At 41.3% G+C, this 24,338-nt stretch overlaps 1 protein-coding gene across 1 annotated transcript in view; it reads left to right on the top strand.

The window, feature by feature from the left end:
- The first annotated feature begins 10,468 nt into the window (after window positions 1-10,468).
- SNX6 (sorting nexin 6) overlaps window positions 10,469-24,338 on the top strand; it is a 56,771-nt gene continuing 42,901 nt past the window's right edge. Inside the window, 5 exon segments of the mRNA XM_081228819.1 lie at window positions 10,469-10,527; window positions 10,529-10,598; window positions 20,647-20,751; window positions 21,586-21,696; window positions 23,488-23,609. Of these exon segments, the coding sequence (XP_081084945.1) occupies window positions 10,484-10,527; window positions 10,529-10,598; window positions 20,647-20,751; window positions 21,586-21,696; window positions 23,488-23,609 (452 nt within the window). The 5' untranslated portion in view covers window positions 10,469-10,483.

The following is a 24,338-nucleotide window of genomic DNA, read 5'->3' as shown; positions in this document are numbered from 1 at the left end:
CCATACAAAAGGAGTTAGGAGGAGGTCTCCCACTCCCAGTTACTATTCACAGGGTCATTCTAGCAATTCCAAATTTTCTTTTTCCCAGAATTACCTGGCGTTTAGCTTTCCAGTCTCAAGACAAGGTCCCCTTACTCAGTGGTGGCTTATGCACTTGGCTTGGAGCCTTCCCCTCCAACTTGAGTACTGTCATTATCTTTGATCTGCGTCTCCAGTGACCTTTGCCTCCATTTAGTTTTAGCCACTCCCTTTCATGGTGTCCAGTGACCTTTGCCTCCATTTAGTTTTAGCCACTCCCTTCCATGGTCACACCCCAGGAACTGCTACCCAACTGGAACAATAGATTCTAACTCCCCACTTTCTGGCCACAGCATTCTATTCTTCTGGCTCCCTCACCCAGCCCCTGTTTTAGTCTAACTTCTGTAATAAACAAATTAAAATCTCTGTGATTACATTAGTTAGTCATTGCTATGTAGTAAACCACTCTAAAATCTATTGCCTTAAAACAACAATTATTCATTATGAACACAGATTTGTGGGTCAACTGGTGTTTGGCTGATCTGGATGAGCTCACGGCAGTGGCAGAGACAAATGAGTGCAAGTGGAAGCACAAGCAATGTCTAAAAGCCTAGGCACACTGTCAGGTCACTTCCACTCACATGTTATGGGCCAAAACAAGTCCCGTGGTCAAGCCCAATATCAAGGGGCCAGGAAGTACAAAGGGCCACAGCAAAAGTGTGGACCCAGGGAAGGTGGAAGCACTGGGACCGATAATCCAGTCAACCACAGTAATTTAACACAATAAAAGATTTTTCTCCCTTATTTCACAGTTCATCCAGTGTGATCCGCAGGGAAACTCTGTCTACCCAGTCATTCAGCAACCCATCCTCCTTCTATTGTGTGGTTCTCTCATCTCTTTGGGCTTTATCATTCTCTGCATTCAGCTCGAAGATGTGGAAAGAGAGACAAAGTGTGTAGGAGCACTGTGGTAGGCTGAGTAATGGCCCCCAAGGATGTCCACATCCTAATCTCTAGAGTGAATGTTATCTTATATTGCAAAAGGCAGATGTGATAAGGGTCTTATTTTTTTTAATTTTTTTTTGCGGTACACGGGCCTCTCACTGTTGTGGCCTCTCCCGCTGCGGAGCACAGGCTCCGGACGCGCAGGCTCAGCGGCCATGGCTCACGGGCCCAGCCGCTCTGCGGCACGTGGGATCTTCCCGGATCAGGGCATGAACCCGTGTCCCCTGCATCGGCAGGCGGACTCTCAAACACTGCGCCACCAGGGAAACCCAATGAGGGTCTTAAACTGGGGAAATTATCCTGATTGTCTAGGTGGGCCCTAAATGTAACCACTAGTGTCCTCATATTAGAGGGAGGCAAGAAGGTCAAAGGAGGAAGAAGTAAGAAGATGTGAAGATCAGAGATGTTGGAGTGATGTAAGGAAGGAGTCAGGAGCCAAGAAATGTAGCAGCTGGCCTCCAGAAGCTACAAATGGCAAGGAAATGAATTCCCCACCAGAGCCTCCAGAAAAAAACCAGTCCTGCTAACACCCTGACTTTAGCTAGTAAAACTGATTTGGGACTAATGGCCTCTACAAATAAGAGAATAAGTTTGTGTTGTTTTAAGTGACTAAGTTTGTGGTAATTTGTTACAGGAGTAGTAGGAAACTAATACAATTACATAAGAGGCTTTTCAGGGGCAGACATGTACACATCATTTTCACTCATAGCTCACTGAATTTAGTCACACAGCCACTCCTATATGATGGGGTCTGGGGAACGTAATCTCCTTGAATGGCCAGGAAAAAAAAAGAAAGAGGGTTTGGTGAATATCTGGCCAGTCTCCTCCACAGCCTTTCATGGAAGCTTCCAAACTATGTATCCCACCAGGCAAACTGAGTATCTTTTAGCGCCTCAAGAGCACCACACTCCTGCCCCACATTGGACCGTTACGATTACTGCAGCCTCAGTCTTGCAGTGAATCCTGTGGGGGGATGACGGTGGTTTTCACCTGAATTTCTGAGACCCCCCCATACCAAGTTTATACAACGGCTCCATTCAGTGAAATGCAAGAGGGCAAAAGAAACACCTTTAATGACTTAGAATTTAGTGTATGCTGCCAAGGTGAGTTTAAAATTAGGATACGCATGTTCTGACTTTCCTTTTTAGAAACTGCAAGCAAGGCAAAGGAAATTGTGTAGATAGCAAGGTCAGAGAGGTGACTAAAAAAATGTGGTTGTAGAATATAAAAGAGTAAATTATTCAGTACCTTTTCTGAATCAGCAAAAGCAGAAGGAAACCTCAAGAGGTCATTTGGTCCAACTCTCTGCTTCTGAGAAGGCCCAGATGGAAATCATCCCAGATGGGGTATGGGTGGGGATGGAGACAGGAAGGTATCATGTGTTCTGTTCCAAGATCTTTAAGCATGGAGAAGGTTGTACAGACCTTTTCAAAGTTTTGTCTGAGTCCTCATGGCTGACATACTCAGTACTAATGTCTGCTAGGTGCCTTACCCATGAAAGACCTGCTGGCACCCAACTCAGCAATCTTCTGATTTTGAGGAAGGGCTAAGGGATGGGGAAATTCTGGGCCTCGATCATATCCCAAGGAAAGCTAAACCTCAAGACTTCTCTCTTGCCTGGTGGGGCTAAACTGCTAGGTTAGCAAGGGGGCAGCCCTCTGAGTCCTCAAACTGAGCAAGAGCATCTCCCCACATCAGCGCGTGCTCCAGGCATCTGATACCCCCAATCTCTCCAGACCCAAAATCTAAGAGACGAAATCAAGACCCACATGACTATCCATGTCCTCCTCTTCCCTCGCTTCCCTTTCTCCCCATCAGGGCTAAAAGGGGCTGGCAATACTCTCTCCCTCTCCACTCCAGCCCCATGGCAAGGTCTTAGGAGCAAGTAAAAATATCTTCTTTCAGGGACTTCCCTGGTGGTCCAGTGGTTAAGACTCCGTGCTTCCACTGCAGGGGGCACGGGTTTGGTCCCTGGTCCGGGAACTAAGATCCCATGTGCTGCAAGGTGTGGCCAAAATTTTTTTAAAAAATTCAGCTATCATGGGAGCTCTATGTTATATCTACTTCCACCAGCCGAGTGTCCTGCAAACGAGAGCAAGGGACCGCTCTTTCTCTCTCTGAGGCAGTAAACTTCTAGACTCAGGCCAGAGGTGGAAAGCTAGGGAACACAATTTAGGAATGTATTTATATTCAGTGTTTTAATATTTACAAAAACAAGCGCTATTTCACTAAGAAGTGGCAAAGGCAGTACTCAAAAGCAGTTCTGTCTGACTCAATTCTTTGCACTCAAAGAAGTCATTCTTTAACTTTTTTTGCTCAAGGTCAGCCTTGCTTTATATTTCCCAGCTTTTTTTTTTTTACTTTTTTATCTTTTAATTTTATAAGTATGCAGCTATCAGTTAAAAATTCCCACAATAGGGACTTCCCTGGTGGCACAGTGGTTAAGAATCTGGCTGCCAATGCAGGGGACACAGGTTCGAGCCCTGGTCTGGGAAGATCCCACGTGCCACAGAGCAACTAAGCCCGTGCACCACAACTACTGAGCCTGCGCTCTAGAGCCCACGAGCTACGATTACTGAGTGCGTGAGCCACAACTACTGAAGCCCACGCTCCTAGAGCCTGTGCTTCGCAGCAAGAGAAGCCACCTCAGTGAAAGGCCCACACACCACAATAAAAAGTAGCCCCTGCTCACCTCAACTAGAGAAAGCCCGCGCACAGCAACGAGGACCCAACACATCCAAAAATAAATATAAATAAATAAATTTATTTTTTTTAAATTCCCACAATATATCTTGGAGCCCATTCCATATCTATTTCCCAGCTTTTAAATTCCATTTTATTGCAATTTAGTTAAAACTCTTTGTTGAGGATCCATTAAGGACTCCTTACTATGCTATTGCTATGGTGGACTTATTCCTGTCCTCAAGAAGGTTTAAATGCTTTGGCACTTCTGCTGGCCTGGGTTCTGCTGACCCTAGTCCTGCGTTATCCCCACCCTCAACCTTGAACTTTTTCACTTTGTAAATGAACCCTCCTTGAATCTCTTAAGTTGAGTGTGACATCTGTTTCCTATTAGAATCTTGACTGATAGACAGGAAGTATGTGACTCCACTGCTGGAAACTCAAGTGGCAGATGGCTAGCTGAGTCACGCGCCCTTCCAAAATGAGTTGTTTCTGCCCAGCCCAGAGATTACTGTCATTTCCCAGACCCCTTGTGTCAGGAGGGGCCACCTGACTGAATGTGGGCAGAGGAGATGTTCCTGCTGCCAGGCCTGACCCGCTAAAGCTTCCCACTTGATGATCCTGGTGTTTTCCCTGCTCTTGTTCAATAGCATCTGAACTTCCTGGGCAGGCATTCCTAACCATTTTGCGCCATGGATGCCTGCATCCCTTCTCAGAATATTTTTTTTTCATAAACTTTTTTTTTTTTTTTTTTTTGCTGTACGCGGGCCTCTCACCGCTGCGGCCTCTCCCGTTGCGGAGCACAGGCTGCGGACGCGCAGGCTCAGCGGCCATGGCTCACGGGCCCAGCCGCTCCGCGGCACGTGGGACCTTCCCGGACCGGGGCACGAACCCGCGTCTCCTGCATCGGCAGGCGGACTCCCAACCACTGCGCCACCAGGGAAGCCCCCATAAACTTTTTACTTTGGAATAATTTTAGATTTACAGAGAAGTTGCAAAGATAGTGTCCTAGTCCACTTGGGCTGCTATAACAAAATATCATAGACTGGGTGGCTCATAAACAACAGAAATTTATTTCTCACAGTTCTGGAGGCTGGGAAGTCCAAGATCAAGGCACCAGCAGGCTCAGTGTCTGGTGAGGGCCCACTTCCTCATAGATGGCCATTTTCTTACTGTAACCTCACATGGCAGAAGGGGTGAGGTGTCTCTCTGGGGCCTCTTTTATGAGGGCGCTAATCCCATTCATGGGAGGCGCTAATCACCTCCCAAATAACCCACCTCCTAACACCATCACCTTGGAGGTTAGGATTTCAACATATGAATTTTGGAGGACATAAACATTCAGTCCATTGCAATAGTAGAATTTCCATATACTCTCCACTCAGTTCTAGTTTCCTCTAACGTTATCATCTTACATTACTGTGGTACATTTGCCAAAACCAACATTAGTATAGTATTATTAAGTAAACTCCAGACTTTATTCAGATTTCACCAGTTTTTCCATTAATATCCCTTTTCTGTCCCAGCATCTAATCCAGGATAGCACATTGTCTCTAGTTGTTATGTCTCCTCAGCCTCCTTTGGTCTGTAACAATGTCTCAGTCTTTCTTGGTTTTCATGACTTTGACAGGTACTTCTGAGGAGTACTGGTCAGGTATTTTGTGGAATTCCAAAATAATGTTTTAAATGCCTAAAATAGGATTATAAAGAAAACAAATCATATTGAAATATAAGTATTGGAATTCTTAAAAATTGTGATGCAATAATATATGTGCTTTTTAAAAAAATATTTATTTATTTATTTATTTATTTTTGGCTGTGTTGGGTCTTCGTTGCTGTGCAGGGGCTTCCTCTAGTCAAGGCGAGCAGGGGCTACTCTTCAATGCAGTGTGCAGGCTTCTCATTATGGTGGCTTCTCTTGTTGCAGAGCATAGGCTCTAGGCGAGCAGGCTTCACTAGTTGTGGCACACTGGCTCAGTAGTTGTAGCTCGCAGGCTCTGGAGCGCAGGCTCCGTAGTTGTGGTGCACGGGGTTAGTTGCTCCTTTGGCATGTGGGATCTTCCCTGACCAGGGCTTGAACCCGTGTCCCCTGCATTGGGAGGCAGATTCTTAACCACTGAGCCACCATCTAGCTGACTGAATATTATACAGTTATTAAAATTCATGCTGAAGAATAGAAATATACTTAATAACATGACATAATATTACAAAAAAGTCTTGATTATGTAAATTAAAATGCTATATGAGGCATATGCATGGGAAAACATTTAAAAGGATATTTGCCAGGACTTCCCTGGGGGCACAACTAAGGCCGTGGGCCACAACTACTGAGCCTGTGCTCTAGAGCCCACGAGCTACAACTACTGAGCTTGCATGCCACAACTACTGAAGCCCGCATGCCTAGAGCCTGTGCCGCTCAACAAGAGAAGCTGCTGCAATGAGAAGCACGCCCGCTGCAACAAAGAGTAGCCCCTGTCTGCTGCAACTAGAGAAAGCCTGTGCGCAGCCACAAAGACCCAACACAGTCAAAAATAAATAAATAAATAAATAAAATTTATTTAAAAAACAAGGGTATTTGCCAAAATATGAAGAGATTATCTCCAAGTAGTGGATTATAAGTAATTCATTTTTTTTAGAGCTACCTTTGAAACTAACAGATTTGAGCAGTGTCAGAGAACATGCCTTTGTTGATTGCTTTGTTGACTGATATTATACAATATTATTTTATTATTATACAATAGCACTTATAGCTTTCTACCCCACAACCACTTCTCTTCCTCTCCTTCGTGGAAGCTCCAATTTTATTCAGGTATCCACATTCTTCTAAGAAGCCTTTTGGTTTGGGGAGGCTAGCCCCAGTCCCAGCCCTAGAGGTAATTCCTGACTGGCCTAAGGGTAAGACTTAAGACAATCATAGTTATACCCGTCCCCTTTAAGGGTGGGCATGTGACCCAGTTCTAGACTGGGAGATATGAGAGGCCTACAAAAGGGAGGGGTCTGCCGAGCAATTTTTTTTTCTGCTTGTAGATGTTGTTCTGTCAGTATGTGAAACCTAAAACTGCCCCAGTCATCTTGGACCATGAAGAGAACCAGTCTTAGAATGAGGTTGTTACTGAAGATGGCAGAGTGGAGAATTAGAAGGCATCTAGGTCCTTGATGGCACCATTAAGCTACTGATTATACTATGCCCAGAAACTCCTTATGTCTTTTTTTTTTAATTAACTAATTTATTTATTTTGGGCTGTGCTGGGTCTTCGTTGCTGTGCGCGGGCTTTCTCTAGCTGCGGTGAGTGTGGGCTACTCTTCATTGCGGTGCATGGGTTTCTCATTGCGGTGGTTTTCGTTTCAGAGCACCAGCTCTAGGCATGCAGGCTCAGTAGTTGTGGCGCACGGGCTTAGTTGTTCCGCGGCATGTGGGATCTTTCCGGACCAGGGCTCGAACCCGTGTCCCCTGCATTGGCAGGCGGATCTCAACCACTGCACTACCAGGGAAGCCCACTCCTTATGTCTTGATTTTTTGTTGTGAGATAATGTTTCCTTACTGCTCGAGTTTATTTGAATTGGCAGTTTCTGTTACCTTCAACTAAAAACATCTTAATGATATGGTGTACCTTGGAAAAAAATAGCATAGTATAGTACAACAATCTTCAGTAGAGAATTTTGTTGTAGCATAAACTCTAGGGAGAAGGAGGGAAGAATTAGGACCTAAAGTTTGTCCAAAACCAAAAAGAATCTTTTAGAATTTGAGGAAGTGAGAAACTGGTAAAAATACATTTTGGTGAAGATTTCTTTTATCAGGACATGATAAAAGGAATTAGTTTTCTTCTCCATCTAATTAAATAATTACTGTTTCATGTTTTTGAAGTTTTTCTTCTGAAAAAAAAAACTTGACTTTTGTTTGACAAATATGTTCAACGTCAATCCAATTTTTGATTTCCAAAATTTTAAAGTAACTCATTCATTATTCTCTAAAATTTTACTCTTCTTTAAAATCTTCCAATGCATGTCTTTCAAAGTACACTATTAGGAAACTATTCACTATTACAACATTTTACTTTCCTATAGCTAAATCTATGAAGTAATCAAACTGTGATTCAACATAATTTGCTCATGAAATTTATATAAAGTAGGTCATTTCATAGAAATCTATCAAAACAAGATGAAAAATTGATTATTTAGTTAAAAGTATTAGAGAAGTGGTTTAGCTTTAATATCTTCTTGATTTATTTTACAAGTAGTAGAAAAATCAGTTATGTGAGCTTATCTTAATTTCTTTTCTTTTCATATTCCTTAACTTCTATAACTGGCTTTTTGATTGTTGTTAGTATCAGTTACTGATCACTCCTTTTTATCATTCACACAATATATCTTGAGACCTTTGCTCAGGAAGGAAGGCTCAGATATTAATGAGCAACTTTATTATTTCAAGGTTGGGTTCTCCACTCCTGTGAGTTTTCAGCTATTGATTTTAGCTACAGTAATTACTATATGTCTTTGTTTTTCAGAACTAGTGATCTTAAAGTTTTGGCATTTGAGAATTTTAATGTTTCTGTACAATGTTCCTGGACTTGGCTTAAATATTGAAATTTAAAACACTTGGTTAATGATCAGAAACATTTGACGTTGTCCTATGTGGCACTTCTTGATCTTTGTCTACAAGGACACACCTGACCCTTGTACCGGTTGTGTACAAATCCCACTTATTAACTGTAGCTCCGCTCTTCCGTCTCCACCTAGGAAGTGTAACCTTATAGGCATTACCTTCAAACCAAAAACAAATTATGGGGAAATATTGGCACCTTTTATCAGCAACAAGTTACTGGAACATTCCTCCTGACACTTCATCACACTACATGGACACCACATGATGCCTCATGACTCCCAGTGAAAAACATTACTCTAGTAGTTACTACAATGCACTGGGAAATAAGAAACAAAAGACCAAAAAAAAGTCGTCCCCCTCATGTTGGAGAATAACACTTGTTGGCGCAATAACTTAACCTCTCTATGCCTAAGTTCTCCTTATGCACAAAATGAAAGCTACAAGTTCTCATGAAAATGTCTGGAAGTTTAATATTATTGTTTTGTGGGAATTCCCTGGCAGCCCAATGGTTAGGACTCCACGCTTTCACTGCAGAGGGCGCAGGTTCAATCCCTGGTTGGGGAACTAAGATCCTGCAAGCCGCGCAGCATGGCCAAAACCCCCCGAAAAACAACAGCAAAAAACCCATTACTGTTTTGAGAGCTTCAATTCAATAAGATAGGATGAGAGGGCCTGGCAAAATAGGGAATCAAATGTGGAGGGCCTGGAATCACAGGCCGCGGAGTTGGACCTTCACGTAAGGGAGACTTGGGAAGATTACTGAACAGGGTAGTAGCATAATCATCAATACCTGTGTCTTAGGAGGAAAACTGGCAGCAGTGTATAGAATGGTGAGAGATGGAACTAAGAGAAGTTATGAGAGTATTGCAGAGGGCCAGACAAGGGTGGGGGGGAGATAAATTAGGAGTTTGGGATTAACATATATGCAATACTATATATAAAATAGATAAACAAGGACCTACTGTATAGCACAGGGAACTATATTCAGTATCTTGTAGTAACCTATAATGGAAAAGAATCTGATAAAGAATATATATATGTATATACATGTATATATATATAAAACTTAATCACTTTGCTGTACACCTGAAACTAATACAACATTGTAAATTAACTCTACTTCAGTTTTTTTAAATGGTTTTTAAAAAACAGGCCAGACAAGAGATGCTGAGTGTAATTGCTGTGGAAGGGGGTTGGGAGGAGGAATGAGACCAGTTTAAGAGGTAATGGCACATGATAAATTACAGATGTAATAGGATTTGGTTACTAAATGGTGTAACGAGTGAGGGAGAGGAAGGAAGGACTTGAATGGGACTTAGGTTTCTGGTCTGAACATCTGAAGATACGGATGCCATTAACTGAATGGGAGTACAGGATTGCTTGTTTGTGCGTGTGTGTAATAGAAAAAGTGGGGCGGGGGTAAGGAATTTTTGTCTTGTCTCAAGCACCCGTGTGGTGCTCTACAACTGGACAGTTAGAGTAGGTCTGGGGACATTTCTTGGTATAAAGAAAAGGAATACTCTTGTAATGTGAACAGCTCATTTACGTAATGCTCAACCATTAGCGCCCCAAACCCTGAGATAGTTATTGCCTCGCTAGCAGTAAAAGCTTGATTACAGCCCCTGACTGATGACGGTGTAAAGGGCCTGGGTTCCCACAACTTCTACGGGCAAAATATTAATTGTGATTAATTATCGTGTGGCACTATACAAAGACTAGATGATTTACTGTGGGTTCCGGAGGGTGCTTGCTTGGTTTTTCGCCGCCGCCCTCAGAGAACGGGAACTGGACAGCTCCCCAGGTGGCCTTCGGCCCTTCTGGGATCAGAGCCGCCCAGCCGCGAGCTGTCTCCAGACACGTGAGCCTGGGCCTTCGGGCCCTCTCGGCCAAGGGTGCTTCGACCTTGGGCGGAGGGTACTTCCTTCCTTCTTCCGCGCTCTCGGACCCTGGCCCCGTCGGGGCGGGCGGGGCGGGGCTGCTCCGAGGCCCCGCCGCCGGCCCCGCCCCGCTTGCCTGCCGCCGCCGGCTCCCTCCGGCCAGCGGTGCGGTGCGCGCCTGCGCCAGCCCTCGCCTCGGAGCAGCCATGATGGTGGGTGTCCGCGGCGCCGAGCCCCGGGCGCGCGGTGGGGGCGGCGGGCGCGGGGCGGGTACGGGGGCCGCGCCGGCCTGACACTAATGTCTCTCCTTGTGTCCCCCCAACTCCATCCTTTCCCCGGCGCGCCGGGCCCCGCCGACCTCGCAGGAAGGCCTGGACGACGGCCCCGACTTCCTCTCAGAGGAGGACCGCGGAGTAAGTTATGCCTCCTTCTGGCTCGCGGGACCCTCCCTCCCCCGCCTTGGTCCAGGGGTGTGGTACGGGAGCGGGGTGTCTCCGGCCGCGCGGCACCCCCTCCCCGCCGGCCTCCTTTCGATTTCCTCGCCGCACCGCGCCCCGCCCTCCTGCAGCCCTTCCTCCCTTGGGGCCGTTCGATTCTGATTTCCCGGGGACCCGCGGCCGCTCTTGGCCCCCGCCTCGGCTCCGACTCTTCGGTGGACCTCCTTCCCCGCCCGGTCCGGGTGCAGGTGGGGAAGTGGAGGTGGAGGCCGGAGCTGGACACCCACCGCCACCTCGTTGGGGGCTATGAAAACCCATTGTCAGACCTTCCTGCCGGCACCTTCAATTTCCCCTTGGGGACCTCTCGAACCCGCCCTCGCCCACCCTTCTTACCCTCTAAAACATTATAGTACGAGCTTGTTCTAAATTACCCTTTTGCACGGGATTTTACAGTCGCCGAATCTAAACTCTTCTCCACTGTCCTACCAGATTTTGTAAAGTGCTGGTAGTCCACAGTACCTTTACTTTTCCTAATGTCCAAAAAAATACATCTTTTGCAGAGATCCCTTGGTGGTGATTTGAGGCAATGCATTTCAGTTCAGAAAGGGCCTTCAGGGCTGTGATTTCTCCCTCCCACTCTCTCCCCCCATTTACCTTGGCCGAAGGGTAGTAATCTGTATAGTGCCTTGTACAAGTGAGCACTTGAAAAATACTGATACATGATGATTGCAGCTCAGCAACGTTCCATGGTTCCTTCACATTTAACAGTTTGCACTTTAGTTTTCCGTTTTGCTTTTACTTATTTATCTTAGACAATGTGAGAGACACGTCTGTTAGTCGATTTGGGACAGGTGATAAAATATTCTTATAGGATGTTATTCCTGTTTTTTTTAAATAAGAGATAAGGTAGTTAGTATTAACTGATGACCTTTATAAAGCTTTAAAATGGTAAGAAAGATGCAGAAGGTGCTGCATATTTTTATAAACGATGAATTAATAAATTTCTCAGTTTACAGAAAAGCATCATTTAGAATTACTAGTTAACATGAAAGCATCATGTAGGATTTCTGGTTATTTCTTAAAATTTTAGGTTCTAATGAATCTTAAGTCAAAGTGCATGTGTATGAATGTGTATATGTATCTTCCAGGGTAGGTGAATCATAGTAATAGTCATATCTGGGCACTGTGTTAGCACTGTGTAAGCATTGTTTCATTATATCCTCTTATCATCCTTGTGAAGCTTTTAGTATCCCCCATTTACAGATGAGAAATCTGAACCTCAGAGAAACTAAGTAAGTAGTCTGAAGTCACACAGTCAGTGGGTGAGAAAGGTGGACTTTAAACCATGTTGCTGACATCAAAGCCAGTGCACGTATTTCTCAAAGTCACCTTGAAACACTTGCATCAGAATCACCTGGGGTGTTTGAAAAACTAAAGTCAAAAGTTTCTGGGCCCACCCTCTAGTAAATCAGTCTCTTGAGGTAGGGAGGACAGATAACTACTTTGTTAACAAGCAAGAAGATGCCATTGTACACTGAGGTCTGATTATGGCTGCACAAAGTTATCCTGCTATTTCCTCATTTCAGGAACAGAAATTTCAGGCCTGTTTAAATTTCCTTATATTGTGTTTGTCCTGATAGAAATAGATTGCCATAAATAGATTAGAACTTTTAGGCATTGCACTTTTAGTTTAGATTGTCTTGTTCAGCCTTTTAAGAAAGTCTTGATAGAGAAAAAGCATGAAGTACATATTTGATACAAATTGTAGGGGGGACATCACAGATTCAAAAATAATAGTTCAAGCATTTCATCCAAAGCAGCAAGTAAGCAAAATTAAAGACAGCATTTTTAAATACATTTTTAAGCAGCCTTAAATTTTCATTATGATATTTGGAACAGACGAGAGTCTTACAGCCTTAAGAATATACTGTTTTGTGAGAAACTTAAAAAGCAGACTTTAAGAATACACAATATTGAAAATTATTGGCCACTTTTTGATCTCTTCGGTTACACCTCTGCATAATAGGGTATTTTTTTCTTTCCCAAAGGAAGGACAGTAACATATTATTTAGTAAACAAATGAGCCCTTTGAACTGGGCACATTTTGCTCTGATGTGCTTGTTAAATAGAGCAGTATGTGCCAGCATGATGGCGTAATTCTCTTAGCATTTGATTTGAATTCTAAATAATATGTTTATTGTTTTCAGAATTACTTCAGGTGGAGGAAGTGCACCTCTCCTGGACTCCTAGCCTTGCTCCTCCCTCTTATTCCTTATCTTCATTAATGTCGACATTTCCAGTCCTTCATGCAAGAAGCTTCTGAATCATAACCTTCATCCCCATACCAGAACAGTCACTGAGGCCAGATAATTTAACCTCAGAAATGTTGTTAGCCCATCTTTCATTTACATGGCCGCAGTTAAGGTCCCTCTGTCTCTTGCCTGGACTGTAGCAGTATCTGTCCTTGGTCTGTCTCCAGGCTCTCTACTTTCCAGTCCAGACTGCACATGACTGGTCGTTACCTAACTGAAATGATTAGATCATATGGCACCAATAGTCACAAGGACTTACGGGGACCCAGTTCTTTTTGCAGTAAGGTCCAAACTCCTTATGCTAGCATTGAACACCGTTCATAACCCTTTCTGGCTGACTTCATTTCTCAAGATGCCCCTGCCCCCCCCCCACACACACGGCATATTCTAGTCTACTTGTCATTGCCCAACCACCTCTGCACTTTAATGTCTGCTTTATGCATGCTTCTCAATGTTGTGGAGTGTTTTTTTTCCCCTCACCTTTTTTTTCACATGAAATTTAACTTATCATTTAAGACTTGGCCCAGATGTTTGCATTTTCTTTTGTACCTACTCAGCATTTAGCTTGAACACATTCCACATTTATTGATAGTTATTTCCGATAAAAATGTGACATAGGGCTTCCCTGGTGGTGCAGTGGTTGAGAGTCCGCCTGCCGCTGCAGGGGACACGGGTTCGTGCCCCGGTCCGGGAAGATCCCACATGCCACAGAGCGGCTGGGCCCGTGAGCCATGGCCGCTGAGCCTGTGCGTCCGGAGCCTGTGCTCCGCAACAGGAGAAGCCACAACAGTGGTGAGAGGCCCGTGTACCAGAAAAAAAAACAAAACAAAAAAACGTGACATAGATTTTGTTGGCAAAGGATAAGATGAATGTTGGCAGAGGAAGAAGAGAAAGTTCATGCCCTGGGGCCATGGCAGTGTAGTGAGGAGCTTACGGGTGAAGTGCTGTGGGAGTACGAAGGAGAGTGAAGACATAATGATAGCTACACACTGATGAAGTGTTTGCTGCATACTAGGGACTTTCCACACATCAACTCAATTCTCAAATCCCTGTGAAGTAACTGCTACTATTATTCCTACTTGGGAAAGGAAAAGTGAGGTTCAGAGAGATGAAATAACCTGCCCTGGTTCATACAGCCGGTATGAGCTGTATTCAAACTCAGGGAGTCTAGCTATAGGTACTGGGCTGTTAACCACTGTGCTGTTGCCTACAGGAGCTAAGCCTTAAATGTTGATTGTGTAGGCTCCCAGGGATGGGGAAGGCTTGCCAGCAGAGAGGATAACGTGTAGGTAGGTCATTAGGTTCCACCTGGAGCACTTTTTCTTACTGGAAGCAGGAGTAGATATGGGTAATACAGATAAAGTGCATAATGTGGGAAGTCCTGAGGGATCACCAGCTAGGAAGGACATATGCCCAGATGAAAATAGCATTGTAGATGACTCCGATGTGGAAGGTGGATTGCTTCTTCCTTGCAGAAAGCAGAGAAACCAGTTACCAGGCTGTTGGTGGCAGTCCAGATGAGAAATGTTAAAGGTAGAACTAAGGCAGTGGAAGAAGGGATGAAGGAGGGGACATAGCAGAGAGATGTTTAGGAGATAGAATGCACAGGGCATAGTGGCTGAATAAATACATGCGCTAGACAGAGGAGAAGGAGATGAGGAATATACGAGAGAATAGCAGAGTTAGAAGGTAGATAATAAGTTTGGTTTTCAGATATGTTGGATTTGAAGTGCCTGTGAAGTGTCTAATCCCTTCCCTGCCAAACTAGAAAGTAAGATCTGAAAGGGTGAAGATTGTGTCCTTTCATCGCTCTGTCGCAAGCACATCTGACAGTGGTTGGCACGTTGAAGGCACTCAGTTGTTTAATAAGTAAATACATCCAGGTGGATATGTCTAGTTAGTAATTTGAAATTATGATTGGGAACTTAGAATAAGAGGTGTGAGTTGAAGGTATAAATTTCAGAGTTATTAGTCAATGGCTGAGTTTGCCAACGCTAGATAGTACCCAGCGGGAAACAGCATTCACAGGCCAAGGAGAAGAAATGGACTAACTGATGGGGCTGAGATAGGTGGGGAGAAAATGAAAAGAGTCCCCAGAAGTTGAGAGAGTTTTAAGGACATGGTCAGAATGATCATTGAGGCAAAATACCGAAGAGAGATCAAGAAGACTGCAAAGTATTGGATTTGGAAATTAGGTCCTCACTGTGTGGAAGTGTTTTGAGACCAGGGCTAACTTGACTAGAAGAGCAGTGTACGAGCAGGTTCTAGAGCCAACAGGAAGATTACCTGCTCAGGTAGCCGGAGAGCTCTGCTCTCCATGGGACACCACTCCTGAGAATGCAGAGGAGATGGTGAGTACAGATCTATTCATAGAAAGGCTTATTGATGGGTCTGAGGGAAAACAGCTGCTAGTGTTTATTTCTTGGGGGTGTGGGAGACAGGGTCACTTGTTGAGCATAGGCGTGGAAATGCAGTCGAGGGTTGAGATAGTAAAGCTTTGGAGTGGTTGCTCAGGGAATCAGAAGGGGAGCTGAGCAGATCGGCCCTGGACTGTTGAATGGTTTTAAGAGTCTAATGGAGTTGGGAGAGCAATAATTTGTAGTGGACAAGCACAGACAGTTGTGACTTTTCTCTAGCCACACTCAGTTCAAAAAAGCAAAGAAAGTTGATGGTTGAATTGATCCTCCATGTGGGAATTTGCAAGCCAAGTACAGCAAAAGAGCAATGGGAGTTGACAAGACCAGCAAGAAAGGCATTGGAGTGACATCATGCGACTCTAGTAATGTTTTGTTGTTTCTGGTATGATGGATGAAAGGAAATCTAGTTTCCAGAAAATATATGTATAATCAACCATTGATTTGACTGCTGAGTATACAGAATATCATAATGGAAATAATTTACTACAGGACTTCCAAAATCATAACTGGTTGTAAATCAACTGTACTTCAATAAAAAAGTTTTTAAAATCATAACTGGACTAGGAGTAAAATAGATTTAAATTTTGGCCTGAGTTAGTGAACTTAACAGAATTTCTGTCTGTCTCATGGGGTTTTTCACTGATTATACTGTAATTCCCTAGAAATAGTTTCTTAGCCCTGTTATGGTTCACGCCTTTCTTTCAGGGCTGCAGTGAGCCAGAAGAATAGGGCCTGGGGGGCCACTGTAAAGATTAGGCTTTTCTCTAAGTGGGAACCCCTTAGGTTTTGAGCAGAAGAGTGATTTCTAGTTTAGTGGTATGGTTCCAGTGGCCCTATAAGGAATATAGATTGAAGAGGGAAAAAGGCAGAAGCAAGAGACCAGTTGGGAGGCTGTTGCAATAATCAGTTATTTTCCTTCTTCCTCCTCCATGCATCCATCCGTCTCTGTACATGTACTTCTCTGGCAAAAGATTAACAGTTAAGTTTTTAGGAGTGTCATAAGGTTGATACTTTAACGTGTAAACGCATCAGTGTAGTAAACTAGTAGTGAATGTCCTCTTTACTAAGTAATTATATATGAAGAATTAATCTATCAGCAGTAGGGCAGTGTCTTTAGATTATTTTTCTAAGGATAGTGTGTTTGTGTTGCTTAATCATTTTCTCTGCCTGGGCTTTCTCTTGACCATGATACAAGTGTTTAACCTAGTCAGTCTTTGACAAAAGAAAGTACAAAGTTTATTGGCCCAGATAAGGATTAAACTGGTGAATGTAGTCCAGTTAGAATTTCCTCAAACTGACCTCACTACTTGCACAGTTAATTAAATGTTGATGAATCACAAGTTGTTTGCTTTGACTCTTCCCCTTAAGGAAAACTGTCTAAAATTATTGACTTTTCTGTAAACAGAGAAGAAAATCCACCTGGAAAATCTGTGTACATTTTATGTAATTAACACTAAATTTACAGGAATTCCCTGATGTCCAGTGGTTAGGACTCTGTGATTCCACTGCAGGGGGCCTGGGTTCCACCCCGGTTGGGGAGCTAGGATCCTGCAGATCCTGCAAGCTGTGCCTCATGGCCAAAAAAACAAAAACAAAAAAAACCACACACTAAATTTACAATATGATATTTTATTAAATCTAAGGTACAATTGATTGGAAGACATATTTTCCAGTGCTTTAATATGCTTTAATAAGGCATACAAGAGAGAACTTATCAAAGAGTTAGAAAATAAGAAGTAGAGGAATAAAAACAAAGGAGGGAACTTCTGGGGCTGATGGAAATGTTCCATATCATAATTAAGGTGATGATTACAGGGGTGTAACCTACATATTTGTTTAAACTCTTCAAACCATATACTTAAAATCTGCAGTTCATTATATGTAAACTATACCTAAAAAATAAAGTACAAGACCAAAAGTGGTAAATGTATAATACAGGAATATTTTTTATTGATAAGTTAGAATTTTAAAAAACCAGGTGTTTTACTGTCAGACAAAACAAAGCAAAAAAAGGGGAACAGTGTATTTGGTATAAAAGGATAACGAAATGGAAGACAGAGAAATATTTTAATAATTTAAAATAATCTTAAATTGGAAGAAAAAATAACAGCCCTTCATATGTAGAAATCCTGAAAGGTGTGTTTCCAAATTGATGGCACAACGGTTAAAAAAAAAGAAAATAAACCTGAAAATTAAAATATACTTAGAGATATGAAATCTGGCAGAAATATTTTATATAATCATTGAAAAGAAAATATTAGCAGTTGAGATGAAGTTTTGACAGAATGTAAAGACAAAGACAACCTGGAAAATGTAGGGCGGTGTTCCCAAGTACGGTTTTTAAGGCTGATTCCGAAGATTCTGTTTTGATACGTCTGGGATAGGGCGTGGGATTCTGTATTTTTTAACAAGCATCCAGGTTGAGTCTTATGAGTTGTGTCTGAAAAATCCTAGACTAGGCAGTGAAAACAAGAAATGGAGAACTGCCAAGGTTATTATTCCAAAAACCATATGATAAATTTATGAGTTTCCTGTGGCTGCTATAACAAATTACTGCAAACCTGACGGGTTAACACAACAGAATTTATTCTCTCACAGTTCTGCAGGCCCGAAGTCTGAAATCACTATCACTGAGCTGAGATCAAGGTGTTGGCAGGGCCACGCTCCCTGAGGCTCTAGCGAAGAATTAGTTACTTGTCTCTTCCAGCTTTCTCGTGGCTGCCTGCAATCCTTGGCTTGTGGCTTTACCACTCTAATCTCTGCCTCCGTAGTTAAGTTGCCTTCTCTTCTTTTGTCTGTGTCAAATCTCCCTCTGCCTCCTTCTTATAAAGGTACATGTAATTGTATTTAGGACCCACCTGGATAATCCAGGATAATCTCCCCATCTTTTTTACCATATAAGGAAACATCCACAGGGAATTGGATATGGATGTCTTTTGGGGAGCTGTAATTCATCCCACCACAATAAACATCTTAAGAGTGGCTTGAATGTGAGTAAAAAGAAATAAGGAAACAGATTTCTTAAATTAGAATTAAGGTAAGGGGTTAGAGGGCAGGTAGGAAGGACAGTTTGAAGACATAAGGCTAAATAAAAGCAAGAAAACCAAAGAACAAAGTACTCTCTAATGTTTCCAATACTTCAGAAGCAATGAAGATAGTTGGAAAATGAAAAAGAATACTTCTTTGTAATTCAAAACAACCTTTAAGTTCATTTCTTTTATCAGACAGTGGACTACATGTAGCATTGAGTACAATAGCAATTTTTAAAATATTTTAAACTATTTTTATGTAAGTTTATAGTATTAACTTTTAAAAATATGATTACTGATTGAAATTTATTTTAATATAAACTTATTAAAGTTATGAATAAAGTTTTCATTAAAGGCCATGCAATTTAAATAGTGATTAATTTCTTCTGTGACTCTTAAGTTAGATTGTATGTAATGGTATTTATTTTTTAAAAACATGTCTAGTCAATACAGAACCAAAAGAGCAAAAATGAAATAGTATGTTACTTTCATTACTTATAAACAACCCTATTTAATGGAAAACTTCACAATATTCATCTTTTAATAAATCACAAGATTTCTTAAAGGCTTATTTTTTTCCTATTTATAAAAGTAATACATGCATATTGTGGAAAGTTGGGAGAATAAAAGAATACACAAAGAAGCAAATCCACTGCAACTCACATTTTGTTGTATTTCCTATAAGCCTTTTTTTTTTTTTTTTTTTTTTTTTTACGGTACGCGGGCCTCTCACTGTTGTGGCCTCTCCCGTTGCGGAGCACAGGCTCCGGACGCGCAGGCTCAATGGCCATGGCTCACGGGCCCAGCCGCTCCGCGGCATGTGGGATCCTCCCGGACCGGGGCACGAACCCGCGTCCCCTGCATCGGCAGGCGGACTCTCAACCACTGCGCCACCAGGGAAGCCCTCCTATAAGCCTTTTATGTATGCATTTTTTAACATCTTTGTTAGAGTATAATTGCTTTACAATGGTGTGTTAGTTTCTGCTTTACATCAAAGTGAATCAGCTATACATATACATATATCCCCATATCTCCTCCCTCTTTTCGTCTCCCTCGAACCCTCCCTATCCCACCCCTCTAGGTGGTCACAAAGCACTGAGCTGATCTCCCTGTGCTATGCGGCTGCTTCCCACTAGCTCTCTATTTTACATTTGGTAGTGTATATAAGTCCATGCCACTCTCTCACTTTGTCCCAGCTTACCCTTCCCCGTCCCCGTGTCCTCAAGTCCATTCTCTACGTCTGCGTCTTTATTCCTGTCCTGCCCCTAGGTTCTTCAGAACCATTTTTGCATTTTTTAATGTAATTGAGATCATAGAATAAACCGTTTTGCTTCCAGCATTTTTTCCATTTGCATTGTAATTGAAATTTGAAACACTAATGACTAAGTAAGATTCCAAAGTCAGTCCTGGCTTTTACAACTAGAGTATTTGAAGCAAGCTACTTAGTTACACTTTAAATATTTCATATCTTTGCAGCTGGCTGAGACTTTATCTTTTAGTGTGTTTGCTTCTTTTGTAAATCTCCAAGTTACCCAAAGATGTTAGAATGTTTATTTGTTTAAAGGGGAAGAAAAATGGATGAAATTTAAGAATTATAAGTAGAATTATGATTAGAATTATATGTGGAGAAGTTTTCTCATAAATGGGTAAATAGAAATGGGTGTATAGAGTAAAATTTAATTTAGAAGAATTAAAGAGTACTGTAGAGTAAAATTTAATTCATATCACAGGAGTTAATTATTGAGTATTATATGTTTTTTTAGCACTTTACATATACATAATATATATATGTAATATATTTAATTATCATTAATAGTTTTATTGTATATTCCTAAATTAAAATAAGCAATAGAATTTAAATGATTGGCCAATATTCTTTTTATTATTTTTCTTGTTCTTAAAGGTAGATACATTTTAGAACACTTGAACTTTTAAAGGACCATCTTCTTGGAAAATAGTTTACTTTTTGGGTGAAACTGTAATAATGTTTAGCACATTGACTCATACAGAGCAAAGTATAGTTGCATGGTGTAGAATGAAAATTGGTTAAGATAATAACATACCCAAAGCACCTCCCCCCAAAAGATAGAGACAGATAGATAAATAGATAGATACAGATATAGATATATAGAGTCAATGAACTTGAGTACTTTTTAGATTTCAGATTCTTTAGTTTTGTTTTTGCATTGTCTTATTGTCTGGGAGAAGAATTAAATTGTATAAAAGCCTTCAGAATTTTCATTGAGTTATTATTTTCTTTTTCTAGCTTAAAGCAATAAATGTAGATCTTCAAAGTGATGCTGCTCTGCAGGTGGACATTTCTGATGCTCTTAGTGAGAGAGATAAAGTAAAATTCACTGTTCACACAAAGGTAAATGGGATTTTGTACTTCTGTTATTTTAGTTATTGTGCTAATGTTACATATGTAATAATATATTGACTAAAATTTTGGCTTTGAACATAATTAGAAATTCTATTTTAGTTTATAATTCACTGCTGTTATTTTAACAAAACGTTTTAGGGAAATGTACTTTTTAAAGATTAACATTTGAGAATTAATCATAGAACTTAGACATAGTACAAATTTAATTTTCTCTAGACTTTAATATCTTTTACCATTCTTGTTATTTTCAATTTTGTTATATTCCTTCAGTTAAATTACTGGGGTTTTTTTTTTGCGGTACGTGGGCGTGTCACTGTTGTGGCCTCTCCCGTTGCGGAGCACAGGCTCCGCAGGTGCAGGCTCAGCGGCCATGGCTCACAGGCCCAGCCGCTCCGTGGCATGTGGGATCTTCCCGGACAGGGGCACAAACCCATGTCCCCTGCATCGGCAGGCGGACTCTCAACCACTGCGCCACCAGAGAAGCCCAAATTACTGTTTTAACAGGCTATTTTCTTTTTAGATTTCAGTTCTCAGTCACATTTTCAGATTGTGATCTATTTTTCTTTGTTTGAATAGTTGAGTTTGATATATTTATAGGATAACTTTGTAATGGTAGAAGTACAATATGATAAGAGGCTGTCAGCTTATTTTCTCAAAGATCCCAGGATAATTTTGTCTGGGTGTCTCAGGGTTTTCATAATAGAGTGTAAAAGCACTGAGAATCTTTCATGAAAGACTAATTTTAAAAAATAAGGTATAAAATGTTGAAAGTGTTTTTAGTGTCACTTCGATTTTTATTTGAGAGAATCTCTTTCTTTGCAGAGTTCATTGCCAAATTTTAAACAAAACGAGTTTTCAGTTGTTCGACAACATGAGGAATTTATCTGGCTTCACGATTCCTTCGTTGAAAATGAAGACTATGCAGGTTACATTGTAAGTGTTGAGGTTCCATTTTAATCCCATTTTCTAGGAGCTTTTTAGATACTTTATTATGTATTGAAATCTTATTTCGTACTTCTAGTGAACTGAGGTAGTTTTTTTAAACTGCCAGCTACAAAACGTAATTGGCTACCACTTTTATCCTGAGTTGTCTTATTTGGGAGTGTGGGGATATGGATATGTTATTCTCCCTCATTTAAACTTAAATTCTTACTGTTTATTAAAATAGAAATGGGTTTGTCCTAGGGAGTAGCTAAGGGGGTATTACAGACCATACTGGTCTTGAACCCTTAGGTAGACAGGTGTTTAGAGTTGGAAGGCTCCTTAAGAGATTATCTAATATAAATATGCACTGGGTGTTATGCCTCAGCTGTTGACCACAGTCAGATTTCTGAAGTTTAGTTTCATTTGATTTCCTTGAAATCATCCTGACCTCACCTGCTTCCATCTTTATCCTTGTGGCCCCTCCTTCTCAGTCATTTGCTTTTTTTTCTTTCTACAAGTTGAGTTTGGTGGACAACTGGCAGTGCTTTTTCTCTTTTTCTTTTTGGTTACTTACCAGTTTATATAAAGGATACAACTCAGGAACAGCCAAATGGAAGAAGAGATGCATAGGATGAGGTATTGGGGTGGGGGGTTGACACAGAACTTTCATGACCTTTTCAGGACGCACCACCTTCCATTTTCCCAGCATGTCAATGTGTTTACCAGCCTGGAAGCTCCTCCTATTTCCACCTTTTTTCCCCTCATCTTCTTGTTGTGTGATGACATTTTCTTACTACTTTTTTCTCCCATAGACTAAACACTCTTCAAAGATCAAGACCATGTCTTATTTATCTTTATATGCCAGTTGTTCAGTATCATGCTTGGCACATAGTAGATGCTGTGTGTGGGCATCAATGAATGTGTGCTGATCTGTATTTGATGCTTCCTTCCCTATTGCTTTCCTTGGTGTAATCCTTTTCTTCAGGTCATTGTTATTTTAACTTTCCGCTACTTACCTTTTCTTCCTCTCACTTGCTCTCTTTGCTTTCCATCATTTCCCCTTAACAGTTCTTACTTGTAGGCTCTTCCTCCTACGATAAGTTTTTTCTTAGATCCTTCCCTTGAATGATATGTCTCTTCTAGATCTTATATTTTTATTTAAGGTAAGTGCTTACTTACCCACTTACTGTGGGTGAATAAGATGAGGTTAGTCATTAGTCTGTATCTTGTTCTCTTGTTTGTAAGTCAGTGCTTTCTGCCTCTGGTACACCCTAATCATACCATTTACATACTTTTTAAAAATAGTATACATATTTGCTACGCATTTATTTAGTGTGTACTCAAAGCTTAATGCACATAGACATTTGAGGACTCTAGGTTGCCACATCTAGAATCTGCAGACTAAAGTTCGGGTACTACTGTTCTAACACCAGAAAATAGTACTCTGCTCTTGTTTCTTCCTTGTTGTAAAGGATGTCAAGGATCTTAATTTCTAGACTTAATCAAATTCTCTAACCTTAATCGGGATATTTCTGGTATCCAGTTCATTCAGGATGACTTTAGCTCTCTCAGACAACAGTCTTTTATGGTAGCAGTAGTACAATTGCTGCAAGAAATTAAAGTCTTTAAAACTAGTGATTTGGGGGACTTCCCTGGCGGCCCAGTGGTTAGGACTCCATGCTTCCACTGTAGGGGGCATGGGTTTGATCCCTGGTCAGGGAACTAAGATCCCGCATGCCGTGCAGTGCGGTCAAAAAACAACAACAACAACAAAAAACGAGTGATTTGGTTCCATTACAGATCCCTCCAGCACCACCAAGACCTGATTTTGATGCCTCAAGGGAAAAACTACAGAAACTTGGAGAAGGAGAAGGGTCTATGACAAAGGAAGAATTCACAAAGATGAAACAGGAGCTGGAAGCGTATGTGATTTTTGTTGTTAATTGTGCTTATTTTAATGCCTTTTTTGTTTTGTTTTTGTTTTTTTGCTCTCTGATATCCCATCCTTTCAATCATTTCACCACATTGACCCTTTCTGGAAGATACAGGTTTAAGCCATACAACCAGTGTTAATGATCATGATCAGAGCCTACAGGAAAATTATAGAATAATTGTCTGCACTGTAAAATTCTTTAAATTACAGTTTTAAATAGACTCTGAAAATTGAAAACAGAAGATCCAAAAGTTTATAAAAAATAGTAGAAAGGGAAATAATGACTTTTTTAAAGCACAGTGTAAATCATTTCATTTTTTATTTACAAGGCCTTAGTCACTACTTACCTGGTTCTCTTTTTTTGACAAGTGTGCATAGTACCAAGACTTCTGTTTCTCATAGAAGTGTGCACTGAGCAACTCTGAATGTATTCTGCTTTCTTTTTCAGAAAGTGTGTGTGTGTGTGTGTGTGTGTGTGTGTGTAATTTTCCCCCTCTTTTCTCTGTCTGTGGCTTCTGGCTGAAGGGAAAAAATAGGAGCAAAGTAACGAGAGAATAGTTTTTTATTAAATGATTACTAGTTTCATATATACTAGACATATTAAATCCTTGAAAAAATTGAGATAATTTCTATTTCATTTTTAGCATATTTGCTGAAAATACAGTTTTTCCTCTTAAACATTCGAAATAATTTTGGATTTGCTGTATATTGTTTTTCT

Source organism: Mesoplodon bidens, assembly GCF_964165515.1.
Source record: "Mesoplodon bidens genome assembly, chromosome: 3".
In the NCBI taxonomy this organism is placed as follows: domain Eukaryota; kingdom Metazoa; phylum Chordata; class Mammalia; order Artiodactyla; family Ziphiidae; genus Mesoplodon; species Mesoplodon bidens.
This window is presented reverse-complemented; position numbering and strand designations above follow the sequence as displayed.